Source organism: Halyomorpha halys, unplaced genomic scaffold (assembly GCF_000696795.3).
Source record: "Halyomorpha halys isolate HHAL.00 unplaced genomic scaffold, Hhal_1.1 Scaffold152.1, whole genome shotgun sequence".
Taxonomy (NCBI): domain Eukaryota; kingdom Metazoa; phylum Arthropoda; class Insecta; order Hemiptera; family Pentatomidae; genus Halyomorpha; species Halyomorpha halys.
In genome coordinates, this window is record NW_027109315.1 from 604,422 (window position 1) to 622,096 (window position 17,675).

Here is a 17,675-nt window from a genome sequence, read left to right on the forward strand (position 1 = left end):
ATTATAATTTATAATTGCATATAATGTATATAATTTTTTTTAATAATTTCTTCACCACTGTTATGCATATTATCATTTAATGTGTGCCTATTTTTAATATTCTCTATAATTTCCTAATACTATCTATCTATCCGTGGCGCTGCCGCCCAGTTTGGACCTTGGCCTCCTCAATGAGCCTTCACCATGTAGCTCGGTCTTGTGCGGTCGCTCTCCAGTTGCGGATGCTAAGAAGTTCTCTGGAATCCCTGATGACGGCATCCTCCCATCTCAGCCTTGGCCAGCCTCTTCCTCTACTCCGATGCAGCCTACCGTCCAGCAACCTCCTTGGGATCTCAACCGCATCCTGACATGGCCAGCCCAGCGCAGCCTCCCTGCCTTATGTGCCGCATCACATCACCCTCACCGGACAGCTCGTAGACCTCCCTGTTGGTTCGCCTCTCGTCAATCTTGACACAGCCGAATATTCGGCACAGAATTTTTCTTTCGAAGATCAAGATTTCCTTTTCTTCAGCACATGTCAGGGTCCAGGCTTCCGATCCGTAAGTGAGGACTAGTCGGGTTAGTGTAATTTTCTAATACTGTTTACTTCAAAAATATTTTCAAATGTAACGTAATCTAAACTGTCAATCCCCACTACTTCTCTATAACATCCTGTTAACTGTTCATTTCCGCTCTGACTTCTAGTCTGAAAGAATAGCGTTTCCTATCTTCCTGATTAACTCCCTTTTTTTTTTTCCTCTTATTTCCCTTTTTCTATCTTTTAGTTTGTACTACATTTTATATTTCTTCTTTTTTCCTCAGTTATAATTTTCGTTTTCATTTATTGTCTAAAACCTTGTATTATTCTTATTTAATTTTTACATTTCACTGTACATCTTTTTAAGTTTTCATTTGCTTTGTTGATTTATGTTTACATAATATATATGTTCGTATTTTTTTAAGCTCTAATGAAGCTCTGTAACAGTGGGACGAAACGTTGGCTCAATATAATAGTTTAATCACTACTATTTTTCTTTGACCACATTCGAACCATCTTCCTTTTATTAAAAAAAATTAATTTTTTCTCAAGCAAATAATAGTGATAACTAATAAAGTGCTGCTACAATCACATAAATTTTTTTTTTTTATTTTGGCTTCATTCGCCTTTTCTCTGCAATTTTCTCGTTCCGTTCGTGGGTATACCCTTGCACTATGAACATCTAACTTTTGATTTCCACTAATTAAAAGAGACTTAAAGAGAATTAATCGATTGTCAAATAATGTTTATCTCCCTCCACCAAAATATAGAATGATGATCTCCTTAATTCAAGAAGCTTGGGATTAGCAGAGTTGGGCAAATATTAACAATAATTAAAACAAATAGCTAAAATTGTCACGGATACGATATTTATTTATCTATGGTTCATTAATGTATAAGGGTCGTCTCCGTGGCATTCATTAATTTCAAATATTGCTAAATTTTGCCCATCTCTGGGAATTAGTTTAGCTCTTAGAGTAGCTTGGGGCGGCAATCTCAGACACAGGCTCATTATAATGCTTAATAATTAATGAATCAGTCTACTTATGGATAATGTACTAATATGCTGAATTTTAATGAATACGCCATCCCTTCTTGAATATTCGTTGACTGGATTATTTTTAAAACGTGTTCTGGCGGTGTCACATGTTAACCGAAAATTTAATATACATACTACTGGAATGGTATTAAATTTAATATAGAATATTCATTATAAAAAAAAAAATGGTTAGTTTTTTAGTTACAAGCGAAAAACTGAAGAATATTTTTATATTTTGGGTTTTTTTTTTTGGCAACTGACGAAAATTATTTGTTGACTGAACTAAACTAATTCGCTTTACTCATTTTACGCCCCATCATTCTACGTCACTACCATCGAGTTCAATTGTCATCTATTAATCCTGTGGTATTTAATAGTTGAGTGAACTTATTTTTTAATGAGGTACTAATGAAAACTAACAAAGTGTTTTTAACAGTTTCAAAACTTATATTGTGTTTTTTGGCCTGTCACTAGAAAGAAAAGTTAAAATCGAATATATAGGAAGGCCGCCAAAGAGTAAAACAGGGATTTCTAAAGAGAATAAAAACACTTTTATAATTTTATTTTGTTTATCTGACCCTCAGTTTTCAATATATAGGAAAAAACAATTTTTACAAGGGGATTGCAGAAAAAACCTATATTGAATAACTTCGAAAATAATGAACATTTCAAAACTAATCAATTAATGTATTTATAAATCTGATTATTTAAACCTTAATGGAAATAATATAAATATAGTAAAATAATTTATTTATTATTATTTTCAAGATTGTATTTTTACAAGATTAACCTGGAATCGTTTATATTTAAACACACATCATCTTAGTACAAAAAAAAAACAGATAAAGAACATGATGGTTCCTTCATCAAAAGCTAAATATATAGAACAGAAAAATAATGGGTGTTGTCAGCTTTGATTTTTATAAATATCATTATTTATTAAAATAGGCATTATTAAATTAATAAAAACAAAATGACCTGATTGGTCCGGGGTAGTCGAGTTTGGTCTTTGTTTTCCATCTGCATTCCATTCTTCTTCTGAAACATAAAAAAACACAATACATGAATAAACAAAATCAATAACATTTGAAAACTTAAAAATTTTCTGAAGTATACTGATTGCAAAGGACAACATCAGTACTTATTATTTTAACTGTAGTTTCTTACAGTAATTATAATAATTATGTAGATTAAGTGAAAGTAAGTTAGAGTCATTTGGAATATTCTGCTTATGATTGTGAACATTGTTTTATTTTTTTGTTTTCGATGTAATTAAAATATTCAAGCAGTTATACATTGGCATATGGTTCGTAATAATTTTTTTATTAAAAAAAAAAACAGAACATTAAATCTGTACTCCTAAAACCCATGAAGGTTCAGAGGTGCAGTACTTTGCAAGGAAGTAATGTAACTGGACCAACGGTTGTGCAAGGAGATGATCTGGTAAGAATCATGTTAGATTTTTACCTAACTAAGGGTACAACTTCATGAGGCTGGGTGGACCCTAGAGTGCTCCCGAAACCAGTGGGCTGACTCATTTCAAATGTAAATGTGAAGTTTTAATGAACTTTGGATCTAAAGTTGTTCAATAAATATATGAGTCTATTCAACAACAAGCTATCAATAAAATGCGATATTTATTTTTGTTTATATATATTATAAATTTAAAAGTATTTATTTGAAAATATTTTATTAATTAATATCGGAACATTAAAAAAAAAATTCTGTTTATCTTTACCCTAACAAGTGAAACCAGGTGATAAAAGTTTTGGAAATTCTATATTGATTAATATTTCCTACCTACGATCCTTATAAAATATTTTGTTCTTAACATCATCCTGGTTCAATATTTAACCAAATATATTTAAAATATTTAACCAAATTCAAAACTGACTAGTTCACATTCAAGATATACTTGTGAATAACTATTTTCTTTTTACGTTCATCACAGTATACTATATATAGAACTAGCTGACCCAGCAATCCTTTACTAATGCAAGATAAGAGCGTATATAGAGAGAAAATAATTACAACGGAAATTATTTGATTTAATTCCTAGTTTTGTAAAAGTTTGAAACATTTATATCTCCTCAGGATATGTTTACAACAAGCCACTATGATTGTCAACATGCGATATGTGTTCGGATATATAAGGGACAGAATCACATACCAGTTTCTTAGATTATTTCTTCTGTATCTTCCGAACTATTTTCGCGCTATCATATGGTTCAAAGAGACTCATCTCCGCAGGAAGCAACTACTGAACCGTGGCGAATCCACTTTAGCCTCCCCCTCCCCCTCAGGAACCAGTTGAAAGGAGCCGAAGAGATGGCCGAAACGAGATAAAGACCAGGAGGCAAGGAAGAGGTAGGAGAGGATAAAGGAGATGAAGAGGCAAAGCTAAGATTAGGAGATCGATGGAGGAGTTATTACTCTAGGCTCAGCACACCTCTGCCTCTTGTACAAACCTCAATATTCCTCACTTTTATATTTATCTTCCTGGAGGGAGAGGGTGACGATTGGTTCTTCCAGTCTTCGAGAAGAAACTAACTTTAGAAGCTGGATTAGAGTGGAGCAATACTAGAAAAAAAAACAATTTTATGAAACCTACTGAAATTCTAAAATTCAAGAGGAAAAAAAAATCCAGAACATTTTAGTCGTTAAGTAAACATAATATTTAATTTTAGTATGAGGCTCGTTATGACAAAGAGAACCGACCACATAACGATGATTTACATGATTGTAAAGATAAGTAATTGATAATTCAAAAATAGTACAAAAGAATTATTCAAGAACTAAATTTTTAGTTTATTAAAAATAAATAGGTGCGCATAGACACATAATATAATGTGTAATTAAGACATTTCATGACTAAAGCATTGTCCTAATTGTAAAAAAAAGAAAACTTCATTATTAATTTATATTGCACCTCAGAGATATTAGTGAATTCTCACAAAGATATTTATTTATATTAATGTAGTATAAATATAATTCATCTGTCAAGTTTCTTATTTTCATTTTCTCTTAGCAATATAGGGAATATAAAATAAAGGAAAGTCGTGAAAATTTTGAATTAGAGTTTTCGGTGGAAATCCACATTTTTAAATAGTACAGGCATTTTTAAAAATTATTTTTCTAGAAACCATGAAAATAGAAATTTTTAAACTAAGCGATATTTAAGAAAGAAATAATGTCTGTTATATCTTGAGGTAAATGAATACTCAAGAGAGTAAAATACATTACAGGAAGTTGTTTAACGTAAATTTTGTAAAAACAGTTCGATAGAGACTCGACCTCAAAACCGCAATGACCAACGTTCAATACCTCTTTATTTATAACTAAGGAATGAATGTTTAAACTTGAAAAGAATTTATAGCTTTACATCTATCAGAAACCGATGTTTGTTTAAAGTCTAAACAAAGCACGTCTGTTTAACTCCTTATTGTATTATGGTAAACGAAAAGAAATGGTTCAAACTATAATTCATTCATTGTTTAATTCAAAGACTGGTAGAAGGCTGCATCGAAAAAAAATAGAAAGACGTAAATTACAACATTGAGAGCCGTATTATAAATAATGGAATTATGTTTACAATTTCGATTTATAGTTCATTTAAAGAAATGGCGGTTCTTATTTTTTTTAAAATTAATATACATTAAGTTACATGTAACCTAACCTAATACCTTGCTTAGTAGAAAATTGAAATTACAAATAAAGACACTAAATTAGCTTATTAAAAAAAAAAGAGAAAACAAATATCGTTGGGAGTTAGAAAAAAAGCAAAGTCTCGAATCTCACATCGACAGATAAGTGTCACCGCTTCAGGTTTTATCTGGACAGAAAAAGAAATGACCAAACAAATACAGATCTAAGATACCACATTGCACGTTGACATAAAAAAAAAAAAATTAATTAGATAAACCATTTGGTTGTAGTCGATTCGTTGATTTGTATTTAATCTCCTTCTGTTTTTTTGATATTTATTTGTAGAAGTTTGCAACTATTGACATAAATATAAAAAAATTAAGTGTGGTATTGGTTATGTTACAATGATTGAGGAATCGAGGAAAAACTAACAATTAGAAGAACTCCAATAAAATTTCTGGAGTAGAAGGTCACGAGGTAACCTTCTTTTCAGACGCCTAGGACGATTATTAGATAATGAAAGGGAAGCAACGTTAGAAACAAGTTGATTAGGGAGTTTATCGATTATATTATAGGATGGGTATGTGGTTCTGCCAAATGGGCAATATATGGAACATGTCCTTGTGGATGATTTTATTTGTGACAAAGTAAAAAGCATTAAGGATTTTAGCTCAACTCAGTAAGTCCAAGAAGTCCTGATTATAGTGATGTAAATAACTTTTTTGTAATTAATAGAATGTTTATACCGTTTTTCTAATATGTATTGATTGTATACAAAGAGAAGTTTCCTGTCTGTTAAGTCTTGTATAGGGATTCCAAGATAGTTGGAGTATTATTATAGAGTACTAATGAGCAGGAATTCACTGGTTTACGACGAAGGGTAAGCGTGATATTATGTGATTTTTTGGAATTTATTTGAACTCTCTAATTTTGAAACCATTCTTCAAGGGTTCTGGTGTGGGATTGGAGATTCTGGGAAGGACTCTAGGGCCGACTTTATGCTTCAGTTTAAGTTACAATGGAGGACATTTCTTTTAACCTCAATGGCTCCGGGGGCGAGGCAAATCCCCACTTTTTGGCTTCAATTTTCCTTTAAAGGGGAGAAGGGTGTGGCAACTCCCGCGCTGAGGTGTGGTGTTACCTTCCGTTAGTCTTATGACGTCATATGACGTGTCTAATTGATGTTTCTTTTTGGAATTGTTGGTGTAATGTATCCATTCTGCATTTATCAGATGTTGTCATTTTCCGTCCTCATAATACTTCAATGAACTAAACGATGAATGGTTAGTTATTTATTAATATTATAGAGACTTAATTTTGAAACCCTACATTTTTGTTGTGTATAAGTACATAAGATGTAACGATTTAAAACTATTAAAATGATTAATGTTTTAATTGTTTTAAGAATGATTAGGCGGAATAAATCTGGAAGATTAACTTAATGATAGTGAATAAATAATGAAGAGAAAAAGGAAAGAAGAGGGAGGTAGTGTGGAAAAGGGACAGGGTGATAAAATATGAACTTAGGACGGGATTCCTCACAAGTAGTTTATAACAGCGGTAATGCAACACAACACTTTGAATCAACCACCCCTCAATCAATCCCTATCTATAAACAATTGGAAAGCATAATCGAATTGGTAGAAAATTCCGCAGTATTTCCAGAAAAAGAGGAAAGCAATAAGCCTAAATCCAATATAGCTAACCAGGAATCCATCGGCAGAGGAATATGGGGGAGCGTTCTGGCATTGTAGCTGGTGAAGGCATCACGTACGCGGCCCAAAGGCCAAACAATGGCAGGTATTTTAGGACCTTCTCAATTCTTAAAATTAGATTTGCTCTAATAAAAGAAACCACAAGAGGAGAGCTGTCCTCTTCTGAATATCAATCAGTTTTTTGTCTTTTTTTTTTCAGAGCAAAACTAACCCTTCTTCGTTAGGCCGAGATCGCTAGATAGCTAATATCTACGGGCTAATAGAGGAATTTAAACCAAGCAGGAATCGCAAGGTAGGATAAAGTGTTGATTTAGACTTTTTGTCATAATGTTCCGCTAAATAATTTATTTTAAATATGGCAGAAATGAAGATAGGAACGACGGTTATCAAAAAAAGCATGCGAGTACGGAACCACAAGAATTTCCGTTAAAACGATTAGTACAGATCCCAAGCAGTCATGTCAAAAATAACAATATTTGCTAAAAAAAAACCTATTTAATTAATTAATTTATAGATACATTATTCATAAATATTTTATGCAGTTTTTTTTTTGCTACCTACCTATCAGACATACGGGAGAGAGGGGAGGGTATTCCTTTAGGTAATCAACCTATTTAAACTACTGTGGGTTAAGTTTTTACTTCGTGGCGACCTCAGTTCAGAATCGGACCGTAGTCACCGCAGCGTTTAGAGGTTGCTAAGGTGACGCCTCAACTACCTGGGCTATAACTACCACATTCTCCTTTACATGTGAACATAAACGGAGCTAAGTAAAACAATATATAAAGTAATACAATATATAAAGTAATACAATAAAAATATTCTCGTTTGCGACTAGGAATCTTCCAAAGACACAACTACACAACACAAAGCATCTATTATTTTATGATTTACCTCTCTCAGTCCCCTTAAATACCATATTCCATCAAAGCTTTAAATACAACTTACTAAGTCCATAAATAATGGTTTTGAAGGTATTAGTTTAACACATAAGGCAGGGAGGGTTAGGTTATAAATATTTATATTTATGTAATAGTGACAAAAAAGAGAACAGTAATGGTCCCATAGCAGAACGAAACACACAACTTAACAAAAGTGGTATATAATATCTACTTTTATCTTATAAGTGTGTCGCGATCGATTTGTCATAGTCATAGTCTTAGGGGGAAGAAGGGGTGTGGAATAAATACTATGTTTCAGTATCAGGTCCATTCTAGCGAGGTATGGGTAGATAAGTAATATATACGTTCAAAACTATTTTTATTTTTTAAATCACGTTAAGTATTTATTATCACATTAAGTTTTCGAGATATAAGAAAGTAAATTTCGATAGCAGCATTCCGTACAAGCGTTACCTAAAAAAATTGATTTTCTGACACTTTTTCAAGATAGATTTTTACTAACTTAAAATGCTATTTATTTTTTTTTTATCAATGTATAGGTTGTAGTTGTTCGTAAATATGAAAAAGGTTGTAAATATAAAAATGCATAGTATGGCTGATAATTTTATTTCAGTATTTCACTTTAGCGTCTTTTTGTTTTGTTTTTTTGGGCCAGGAAAATTTAGAATGAAAGAATGACTTACTTTTAGGTAATCTATCAATAACTCGCTGAGTGCACACCGCACTGAAATACAGATATACGGCTTATCTACTTACGTAAAAAACAACAATAATCATTTAAAGGATCAAAAAACTGGCAGCTAGGGGAATTAAAAGAATATTGATAATTAATAACTTATGATCCAAACGAAATATGTCTGAAACTATTGCTTGAAAGTTTTTTTTTTTTAAATCATATATCTTATAATATAAAACAATTCCAAGGTTTTATGATAGCTTTTAAAGCTACATCTTGGTCATGAAATCCTACCGATATAGCAACAAATTAAATAGAAAGAATAGGCCATTTTCTATGGAAATTTAAGGTCAACAGCTCCATAGAATAATATTATCAATGAGAGATTCAAATATAACTTAATTTATTTGAAACAAGTTCTATTTCCCATCTAAAAAATCGAAGTATTATTATTACACAATGGTTTATTATTTCAATTAATTATCAATTATAACAAATAAAAAAGTAAAGCCTGAACAAATAAAAAGTTCAATTTGGGGATGTAAACGTCGAGTTCCGAGGATCATCAAGTCAAGAGTGATTTGATGCCAACTTGTGAATCCACCCACACAGCTATCATTACAGCTCTACCAACAAAGCCCGTTACACTAGTTGTTTCCCGTATCCTCGCTACGGATGTTGGGATTCTAATTTTGAAAATAGACAACTCTGGCCAAAACCCCAAAAAACAAAAGAGGAGAATCGGTCCACCCGTTCAAAAGGGAGCGGATTTTATGAAAAATAAAAAAAAAGTCCGTCTAAATATTTCGGAGAGCCGCGGATAAGTTTTAAGGGTAAGTGAAAACTCTTGGTCATCAATTGATTACAAAAGGTCATTATTCAAAATTATAAACCAAAAACTTAATTAATTAATATTTTTAAAAACGTTCTATTCACAGAACAATTTATAAACATACTATTTTACTGTAGATTGGTTCGCAACGGAATGGAATGCAAACATTCCAATAAAAGTAGCAAGATAAAGCAACAATCTAATTAGGATGCGACCTCTGACCTTAAACCTCACGTTCAATATAAATATTGCATTACTATCTGCAGTAGATAGCCTACATATGAGATATAAAACGCAAGGTTATAGAAACAAAAACAAACCTAACTGCTTATTCATTTGGATCGTAGATCGAAAAATATTCCTTTCTTATTTTATATAATGCACTTATATGCTATAAAAAAAGGAAGAAAGAACGAATTCTTATAAGCCGTTTTGGAGAAAATAGAAAAAAGTGATACATCGATTCTGTTAAATGGCAAAGTCTGAAGATTTTAGCGAAAACAGTTAATGTCACGTCCCAGGCATATAGCCATATTAAATATGTAATTTCAGTTTTGTACGGCCTTTTGTCTTTTTTGTTATGATAACTCAAACTTGAAATTTTGCACCATTGCGATAATTTCCTTGCTATATATTGGTAAGTGAAAGTATAAATTAATATTTTAAAAATAATTAAATGAATATAAAATTGTATTAAAATATTTGTTTCCTTCGACACTTATTTCTGTCGAACAGACCCGTTACTTAGGGCTAATCTGGACAAACGAATAGCATTGAATCCTCATACAAGACTGAAAAGACAGGAGACTGCTCGTCGATTCCAACTATTACAACATTTAATAGACAAGCGGTCTAAACTGCCAATCCATTACAAAATCTAGTTGACTATAATAAGGCCTATCTGAACATAGGGAGTTGAGCTTTTGGGCTCCACTAAACCTTAATTCCTTTCGTATCCAATCCTTACAATCCAAAAGCCTTCGTAAAATCCTTTATGCTCCTTACTTTTTCACAAATCAATTCATTCATCAGGATTTAAATTTTCCATTTGGCCAGAACCAGATATTACCTTTCATGATAAACTTCCCAACCACCCAAACCCACTTGTTTCTAATCTGAGCTTCTCTTTCAATAACTGATAATCTCCCTAGGCGTCTGAAAAGAAGAAAGCCCCGAAATCTTCTTCTCTATCTGAGTTCTATCAATGGGTAGATTGTCCACATGTTTGTGTCATGTTATGAGTATTTTATATCTAACAGCAAATTTACTTGTTGTATGTATTTCTATACAGTTGTAAGAATAACTAATTCTAATAAAATTAATATTTGTTTGTTTTTTAAGGGATTGAGATAGGTTATAAAAAGTATTTTCAGCCGTTTTCGAGTATGATAAAAGGCATCCTACGAAATTGAATGACATCTTCAACATTTTTCGAGAAAAAAAATGTATAGGCTACAGTGCACGTTAAAGGCATTTTTTTCTTGAAATGGCTTCGAATAGCCCTAAATTAAACAACAACTAAACATACTATTTTAAAATTATAACTGAAAACAATTTTTGGAAGCGTTACCAGAATAGTAATAGAATCTATTATGCCAACATACATCTATATCTGAGAGAACATATGTCATGACTCGAGTGTTACGACACAAAATGACCCTACAAAAAACTCAATTACTTGACTAGTACAAAGACAATTTGAACTTGAGTTGAGCTTCAAAACTCCACTTTGTTTCGTGACGAGATAGCCTGGAAGAGCCCCCATAATGTAGGCACTGCTAGCGCCCCTTGTGGCAAGTAGTAGAACCTTGTCTCTCCTTGCGCCCTCTGGGGAGAGAAGATAAGCCGAAGGGCATGAGAGAGCCATTTTCCATTGTGAATATAATTTTCTTTCTTTTTAGTAAAAATCAACATGTGTGAGTAAAACATTTGGGTTGTAGCCCCCCGGCAATGGAGTAGATGGCTCGTAGGAGGAGAATGATTCAAGGGTTCACCTCTTTCAATATCTCTTACTTCTTCATCATCATATCGCAGTGGCAATAGACCCCAAATCCAAATTCATTAACAGCTTCTAATCAGAAATGTTTTCTTTCAGCTACCCCCTACAACCATGTTGTATATCATTCAATAATCTTTTTTTCTTTTTAATTTATTTCAATTGTCATTGTAATTAATTCTCGAATACAGCCCACTAATATTATTTAAACCAGCATTCTAAGGTGAAGTAATATCTGGCCTTCAGTTGAAGGCGCACTTTATACACACTTAACAATTGAATTCCTTCCGTAATCAATGCAAACCTAACACTCCCAAATCGTTAATAAATTTCTCAATGTTCCTTACTCCGCCTTAAAGAAAATCATCCATAATTACCTTGCCGCTTTAGACTTAACCAGATTATCAATCCAGCCAAACTGTTCACCCCCTCAAATCCACTAATTATGAACCTGGTTTCCTCTTCAGTTCCTGATAATAATCCTCCAAGGCGTCTGAAATGAGGATACCTCGAAACCGGTCTGTTAAGTGTCAATACATAACTTATAGTATTTTACAGTTTTATTACAGCTGAAAGTTTCAATAAACAAATACAAGAAAAAAGTCAAAATGGCAAAGCTGCCAATCAACGTTGAAATAAGTTGAGAACATACTTCGATTTAGGATTCGTAACATATTGATCTCTCGATAGATGAATCAAAATTATTTGATTGAAGAACAAATCATTTAACGGGGCACCCATACTCGATTAGTCTAATAACCCTTCCATCTCACATTTTCTACAGTGGACAGATCCATGATGGAATTAGATTATTCCTGAGCCATTATCAATAAAATAAGAGCTCAACGAGAGAGATCCAATAGCTTTCTTTTTCCCTTGTGAATTATTTACTAGAAAGGGGAGGGGCGGGGATTTGAATTGAAAACAAGGTGAGGCAAAGAGGGCCTTTGGTGGAAGAAGCCAGCGATATACCGGAAAGCTTAGTACGGCATCAAATAGGTTTCCTTTGAAGGTATCGCTCTGTATCAACAGGGGGACAATATTCAACTGACCGAAATACCGAAAAAAGTATCGATTCCTCTTTCATATAGTAAAGTGAAAAGAACTAAATGTATGTTAACATTGAATACTTATTTGTGTAGACAAATCACGAAGAAATCGTTGGTTTTCAAGTGAAATACACCAAGTCGAAAATTAAAGTTTTCATATATTTTATAACAAAAAACTAGTAATTTTACTTTTTATAAGTAGTTTTTTATGATATTAATAAATTCTTTGGAGTTTAATATTATTTTGACAATTTATTAGACAATCTTGACTTAATGTGTTTCACTTGTAAGCCGAGAATATTTTATTTTATTTTTCATTTATTAATTTACTTCTCTTACGGCAGAGAGACATACAGAGGTAGTCGGTATAGTAAGTAATATAACAAAACACGAGGTACAAGATAAGAAAAATAATTAATAAATAATAAAAATAACAAATATAAAAATCGTAGTGTACAAAAGAGAAAGGAAAAAATATAACTAGAAAAAAAATCAAGAACAATATTTTCAAATATACTAAGGTAGAAATAAAAAATACTATCAATGAATTACAGTTAATCACTATATTTTCTCATTAACAATAAAATCCACGATTATATTTACAGAATCTTCAAGATATGTAAATAAATTTCAAATATAAGGGAATATTTTGTTTAGTAAATTAAAGCTAAACCAACTCAGTAGTATTAATTACTCTCCGTACTTTTTTTTTTTTAACTTAACTTACCTATTATTAAATTTTAACTTTTCATACAACAGAATGCCTAGCTCCAATATCAATAGTTGTAGAAAAATAATTTTTTTTTTGTTGCGACTTTCTTACTATTTTCTTTTGTAACGGTATGGAAGAAATAAAAGAAAATATAACTGTTTACTAAAATTCACTTTCTGCTATAAACCGTTTATTAAATGTTTAATTGCAACAGAAACAATAATGAAAACAAAAAGACTGATTTTACTAAAGTTGGCCATTCTATGGACTGGAAAGAGACTTCTCTCTGAAATGGTTCAACGTAGACTCCTGTGTTTTAGGAGCTCGGTGCTTTTTTCATTCTCTGATAACGTCCTGACTATGACCATATATATATCTGTTTATCGTTTTTGCCATCTATAATTCATTTTAGAGTTAATTAAGGACTTGATGAGGTAAATTGTTGAAGGTTCCATACAATTAAGGCCGACAGACAGGGAGAATCATTAAAGAATAGAGTATTTCAAAAGTCTAAGAGGGAAGATATTTAAAGAAAAAGAAAATCAACTGTAAAGTGAGTTGTCACCAATAATTTTTCCAATCTCTAAATCGAGACCAATGAGGAGAAAATTAGTTATAATCTCGGAAGGGGAAAAACAGTCGGGAAAGGTTTATTGACATCTCCTTCCAATCACTCATCAATTTTCTTAGGGCTTCTCAAATCTCTTTCTTCTTCTCCTTGCTTTTCTTAGAAGGAAAATTTCTTAAACATTTTCGAAATGAATTTATTCGTTGATTACTAGAATGTTTTTTCATATGAACAAGCTGTATAAGATAATAGTATTTTTTAGATAACTACGTAATATTACTGTTACTGTTTTTTGTTTTTTTTAATATAAACCAGAATTTAATCTGTGTCTTACATGTGTAGCTTGGAGGATATTAGTGCGGCTCTGCGAAAATGTTCATGTCAGTACGCTTTAACTTTTTAAAGAATTTGATTCTCAAAAAAATCCTTCTTTCGGCGAATGATATAAAAATAGTATCTGTATTGTATCAAGTTTATCGAACAAATTTAAAAATAAATAAACTTATTTTTAAAGAAATTTTGAAAATGAAGGAATCTTTTTCAAAATGACCAGAAATTTATAGAAACCCTGGAATTTATAATGTATCTTTTCAAAGGAGAAGTAAAAGAATTTATATTTCATCCGTTAGGAATTTAAATATTAGTTTTTGAAATCCAAAAAGAAGATGTTGCTAAACAGAATAAAATCAAAATTTTACTATAATGTACTTGAGCATTTGGTAAGTCAAAAATGTACTTTAATTAGGAAATAGAATGCTAAGTAATATTAACAATTTACAGAAGACAGGCGAAATCATCTTTAACCCCGGACCTTCTTTCCAAATTCAAACGCGTAGAAAACAATCATGTTCTACAAGTTGAATTCGGATCTTTAGCGTTTTAAGTAGGGGATCATTGAAATAAAAAGTAAAGTCATTTAATGAAAACCATATCTTTCAAACAAACCTACATTTCAAGACGTGTAACGTATACGTATTTATTTGCCCAAAATAATCTGATAGGTGTACGGAAAGAGATTAATCTATGCACCCTGTGAATATTGGACTATCTCCAGGCGCCAGGAACGGAGTCCTATCTGTAAAAGGTCGTTACCTGGACCTTATCTGGAATAACTTGGATGGGATCGTTACGAGCAGTTATGAACACGGAGGCTTCGTCATGGCAAATATATATAAGGAATACTTTTTATTTTTAGAGATTATTCTGAATTAGCGGAAAAAAGTGTATTATTCGGAATTCCGATAATAATTGTAAATTATTTATTTTTTGAAAGAATAAATGAAGAACAATGCTCAAGTAATACAATGACGGTGGGCTTGAATCCATAGCTACTTCCTACATTTTGGAACTAATTTCAACCCTCAAGTTGCTAAAGAAGTCCCAAAGAGGTTTCATTCCTGTGACGACTCACCTCTTGGGATTTCCTCTATCCCTTTAGGTCTAACTTTAGCCTGATCCAGGTGGCACAGTTGGTTGAAGGCGAGGACTAAGTATCAACAAATATTGTTCAAAGCTTCTTCTTCAAAACAAACTCAGAACAAGTTCTCAACACGTTTCGTTTTCTTCAGATGATACTTTAACCAACAGTGTCCCGTGAGAAGGGCAGTGATTTTCTAACAGATTTTCCAATTATGTAGAATTGTAAAATTTGATATCTGACAAGTTGATAAAATTTTCAGATTACCTCGTTACAATTCCCAGAAATCGATTTATTTATCTCATTATCGCAGTCAAAGTGGTGGCTCTGGAAGATTCTGAGAGAATTGTGTATGAATTATGGTTCTAAATTTTTAAGATTAAGGGTTATTAACACCGAAGTTAATATCAATTATAAAAACCAGAAATTAATCAATTGCGATGAAACTGTCCGATGCAATGAATGAAATAGCTTTGAAATCCTATTTAAATACACCACATGAATTTATCCTATATACTATTATAAATATTAATAGTTTTAAAAATTGGTTGCAGATTTTAGGTTGCAGCTAATTTATAATTTTTGAGTTGAGAGATCATTTTAACTTTTTAATTAGTAATGTCACATATTCAGATAGGCTTACATTTTGTCAATGCGAAGGAAATTGAAAACTACCTTAAAATGAAACAAAATACTAGAATAGCAAAATTTACAGTTGCACTATTATGATTCTGCACCGATAGTATGGATAATATAGGACAGTTCCTGACAGAAAAATATTTCTAATAAAGTAGTGTGATAAAAATTATGGAAATTAGTTACCGCTTGGTTTTTCCCGGAACCAAAACTCGAGAAAATATAGTTTAAGTAAATCATAGGGTCGATATTAAAATATCTAAAGATAATTCATTCATAATATTTTGGCGAGATCATTGGAAACATAGGATATCATTTCTGTTTAAGTATCAATGTGCACTGTTTATTTTTTTTATATTTAAGGGACGCCAATAATTTCAAATAAACAATAACCAGACTTTCACTACGAAGTCGTAAAAGTTTGAACTAATTAATTATGACCGTTAATTAATCAAGCTGATGTAATTTATTATTATCAAACTTCAACATTGTCCGATCAACACAACCTCGATAAAAACGAATTTCCCTTTTTTTGGCTCTATAAATGGTTTTAATCAGAGAAAAAAATCCTATAATTAAAAATGCATATTATCTGTCTAATTAGTGATGAAATTAATCTGCTTCTTCTCTAAACTCTTGAATAGGTTTGCTTAAGTAATAATTAATTGGGGTTGCTTCTTCTCAGGTTGTTTGAATATGGTTTGTGATTCTTAAGCCTATAGACGATCTTTCTTGTTTCAGTTTGCACTTCAGAGAATCACTAAGATGTTCTTTCTTTTTATTTGTATCGAGTTCGTCGACACTTCAAAAGATCTGTAGCATTTTAACGAATGAATTGAGTTCCAAAAAAAAAATGTAGGAAAATTGAGAAGGTCGTGTATGATATAGGTATCAAGTTATATTGAGCTTCTAAGAAACCCACATCGGGAAATAAATGTGGTGTCAGAGAAGCACTATTCCAACCATTACCCTAATAGGTTTGATTGGAGGTTAGCTGACGGACGTGGCAGCCCACAAATGGATTACTGAACAGAGTTCACCTGATTGTGATTGAGGAGTCGTATTCGAGATCCTTTCGATTTGGCTATAACCAAGATCCTCTGCGTGATGGATTTTAACATTGGGCTGGTTCTAGGCCACACCAAAACATCATTTCCTATGGGTCGTCGACCCTTGAACGTAAATTTCCGTGTTGGCATATTCATGATATTAATTATCTTAAAACAAAATGGATTGAGAAGTCGATAATACAATTTGAGTCATATCCCCTGAAAAAAGTTATAAACTCTATATATCCTTTAATTAGTTAGATCAATGTCTATTATCCAAATATCTCCATTTAACCTGTTATATAAATAAATCAATTGGTATGCATGTTAAGTCTCAACACAACAGTACAACGTTTCGGCCAATCCTCGAGGACAATATCGCAATTAGCAACTTTTATTATAAATTCATTGGTAACAATTTTAACAACAAAATTATTATTAATAATTTATCATACTTTAACTATGAATTTACACCTCACATCCAATTGTTTAAAAACGTTTTGCACGCTATTCTACCCAAGTCATTAATTACAAGTCAAATTACCCTATGAATAAATTAATAGATTAAAACAATAAATAATTAGATAATCATATTAATTATTTATAAGCATGCCGAAGCTCATGTCTACCTATCTATTCTGTCACAATTTCATTAAAGTTTAAATATTTTAATTTTAGAACAACTAGACACTATCAACAATCTTATCATGAAACTATTTTTAAACTTCCATACATTCAGGTAAGGCTTGTAATTAATTTACTTCAAATAGCATTTTGGTTAAGAATTTTATTTCTTTTATTATTAAAATTCATATTAATTTTTTTTTTTGATGGATTTATTTAATGATAGATATTACAATCTGCCACACAATTGTGGGCAATACGTAATAGTGATTAATGATCTCATACATACTAAAATAAA

At 31.7% G+C, this 17,675-nt stretch overlaps 1 protein-coding gene across 1 annotated transcript in view; it reads right to left on the minus strand.

Moving 5' to 3' along the window:
* LOC106678649 (coiled-coil domain-containing protein CG32809) overlaps nt 1-17,675 on the minus strand; it is a gene marked incomplete in the record, with an annotated part of 525,778 nt that overhangs the window by 211,828 nt on the left and 296,275 nt on the right. Inside the window, 1 exon segment of the mRNA XM_067047514.1 lies at nt 2,535-2,594. Within this exon segment, the coding sequence (XP_066903615.1) occupies nt 2,535-2,594 (60 nt within the window).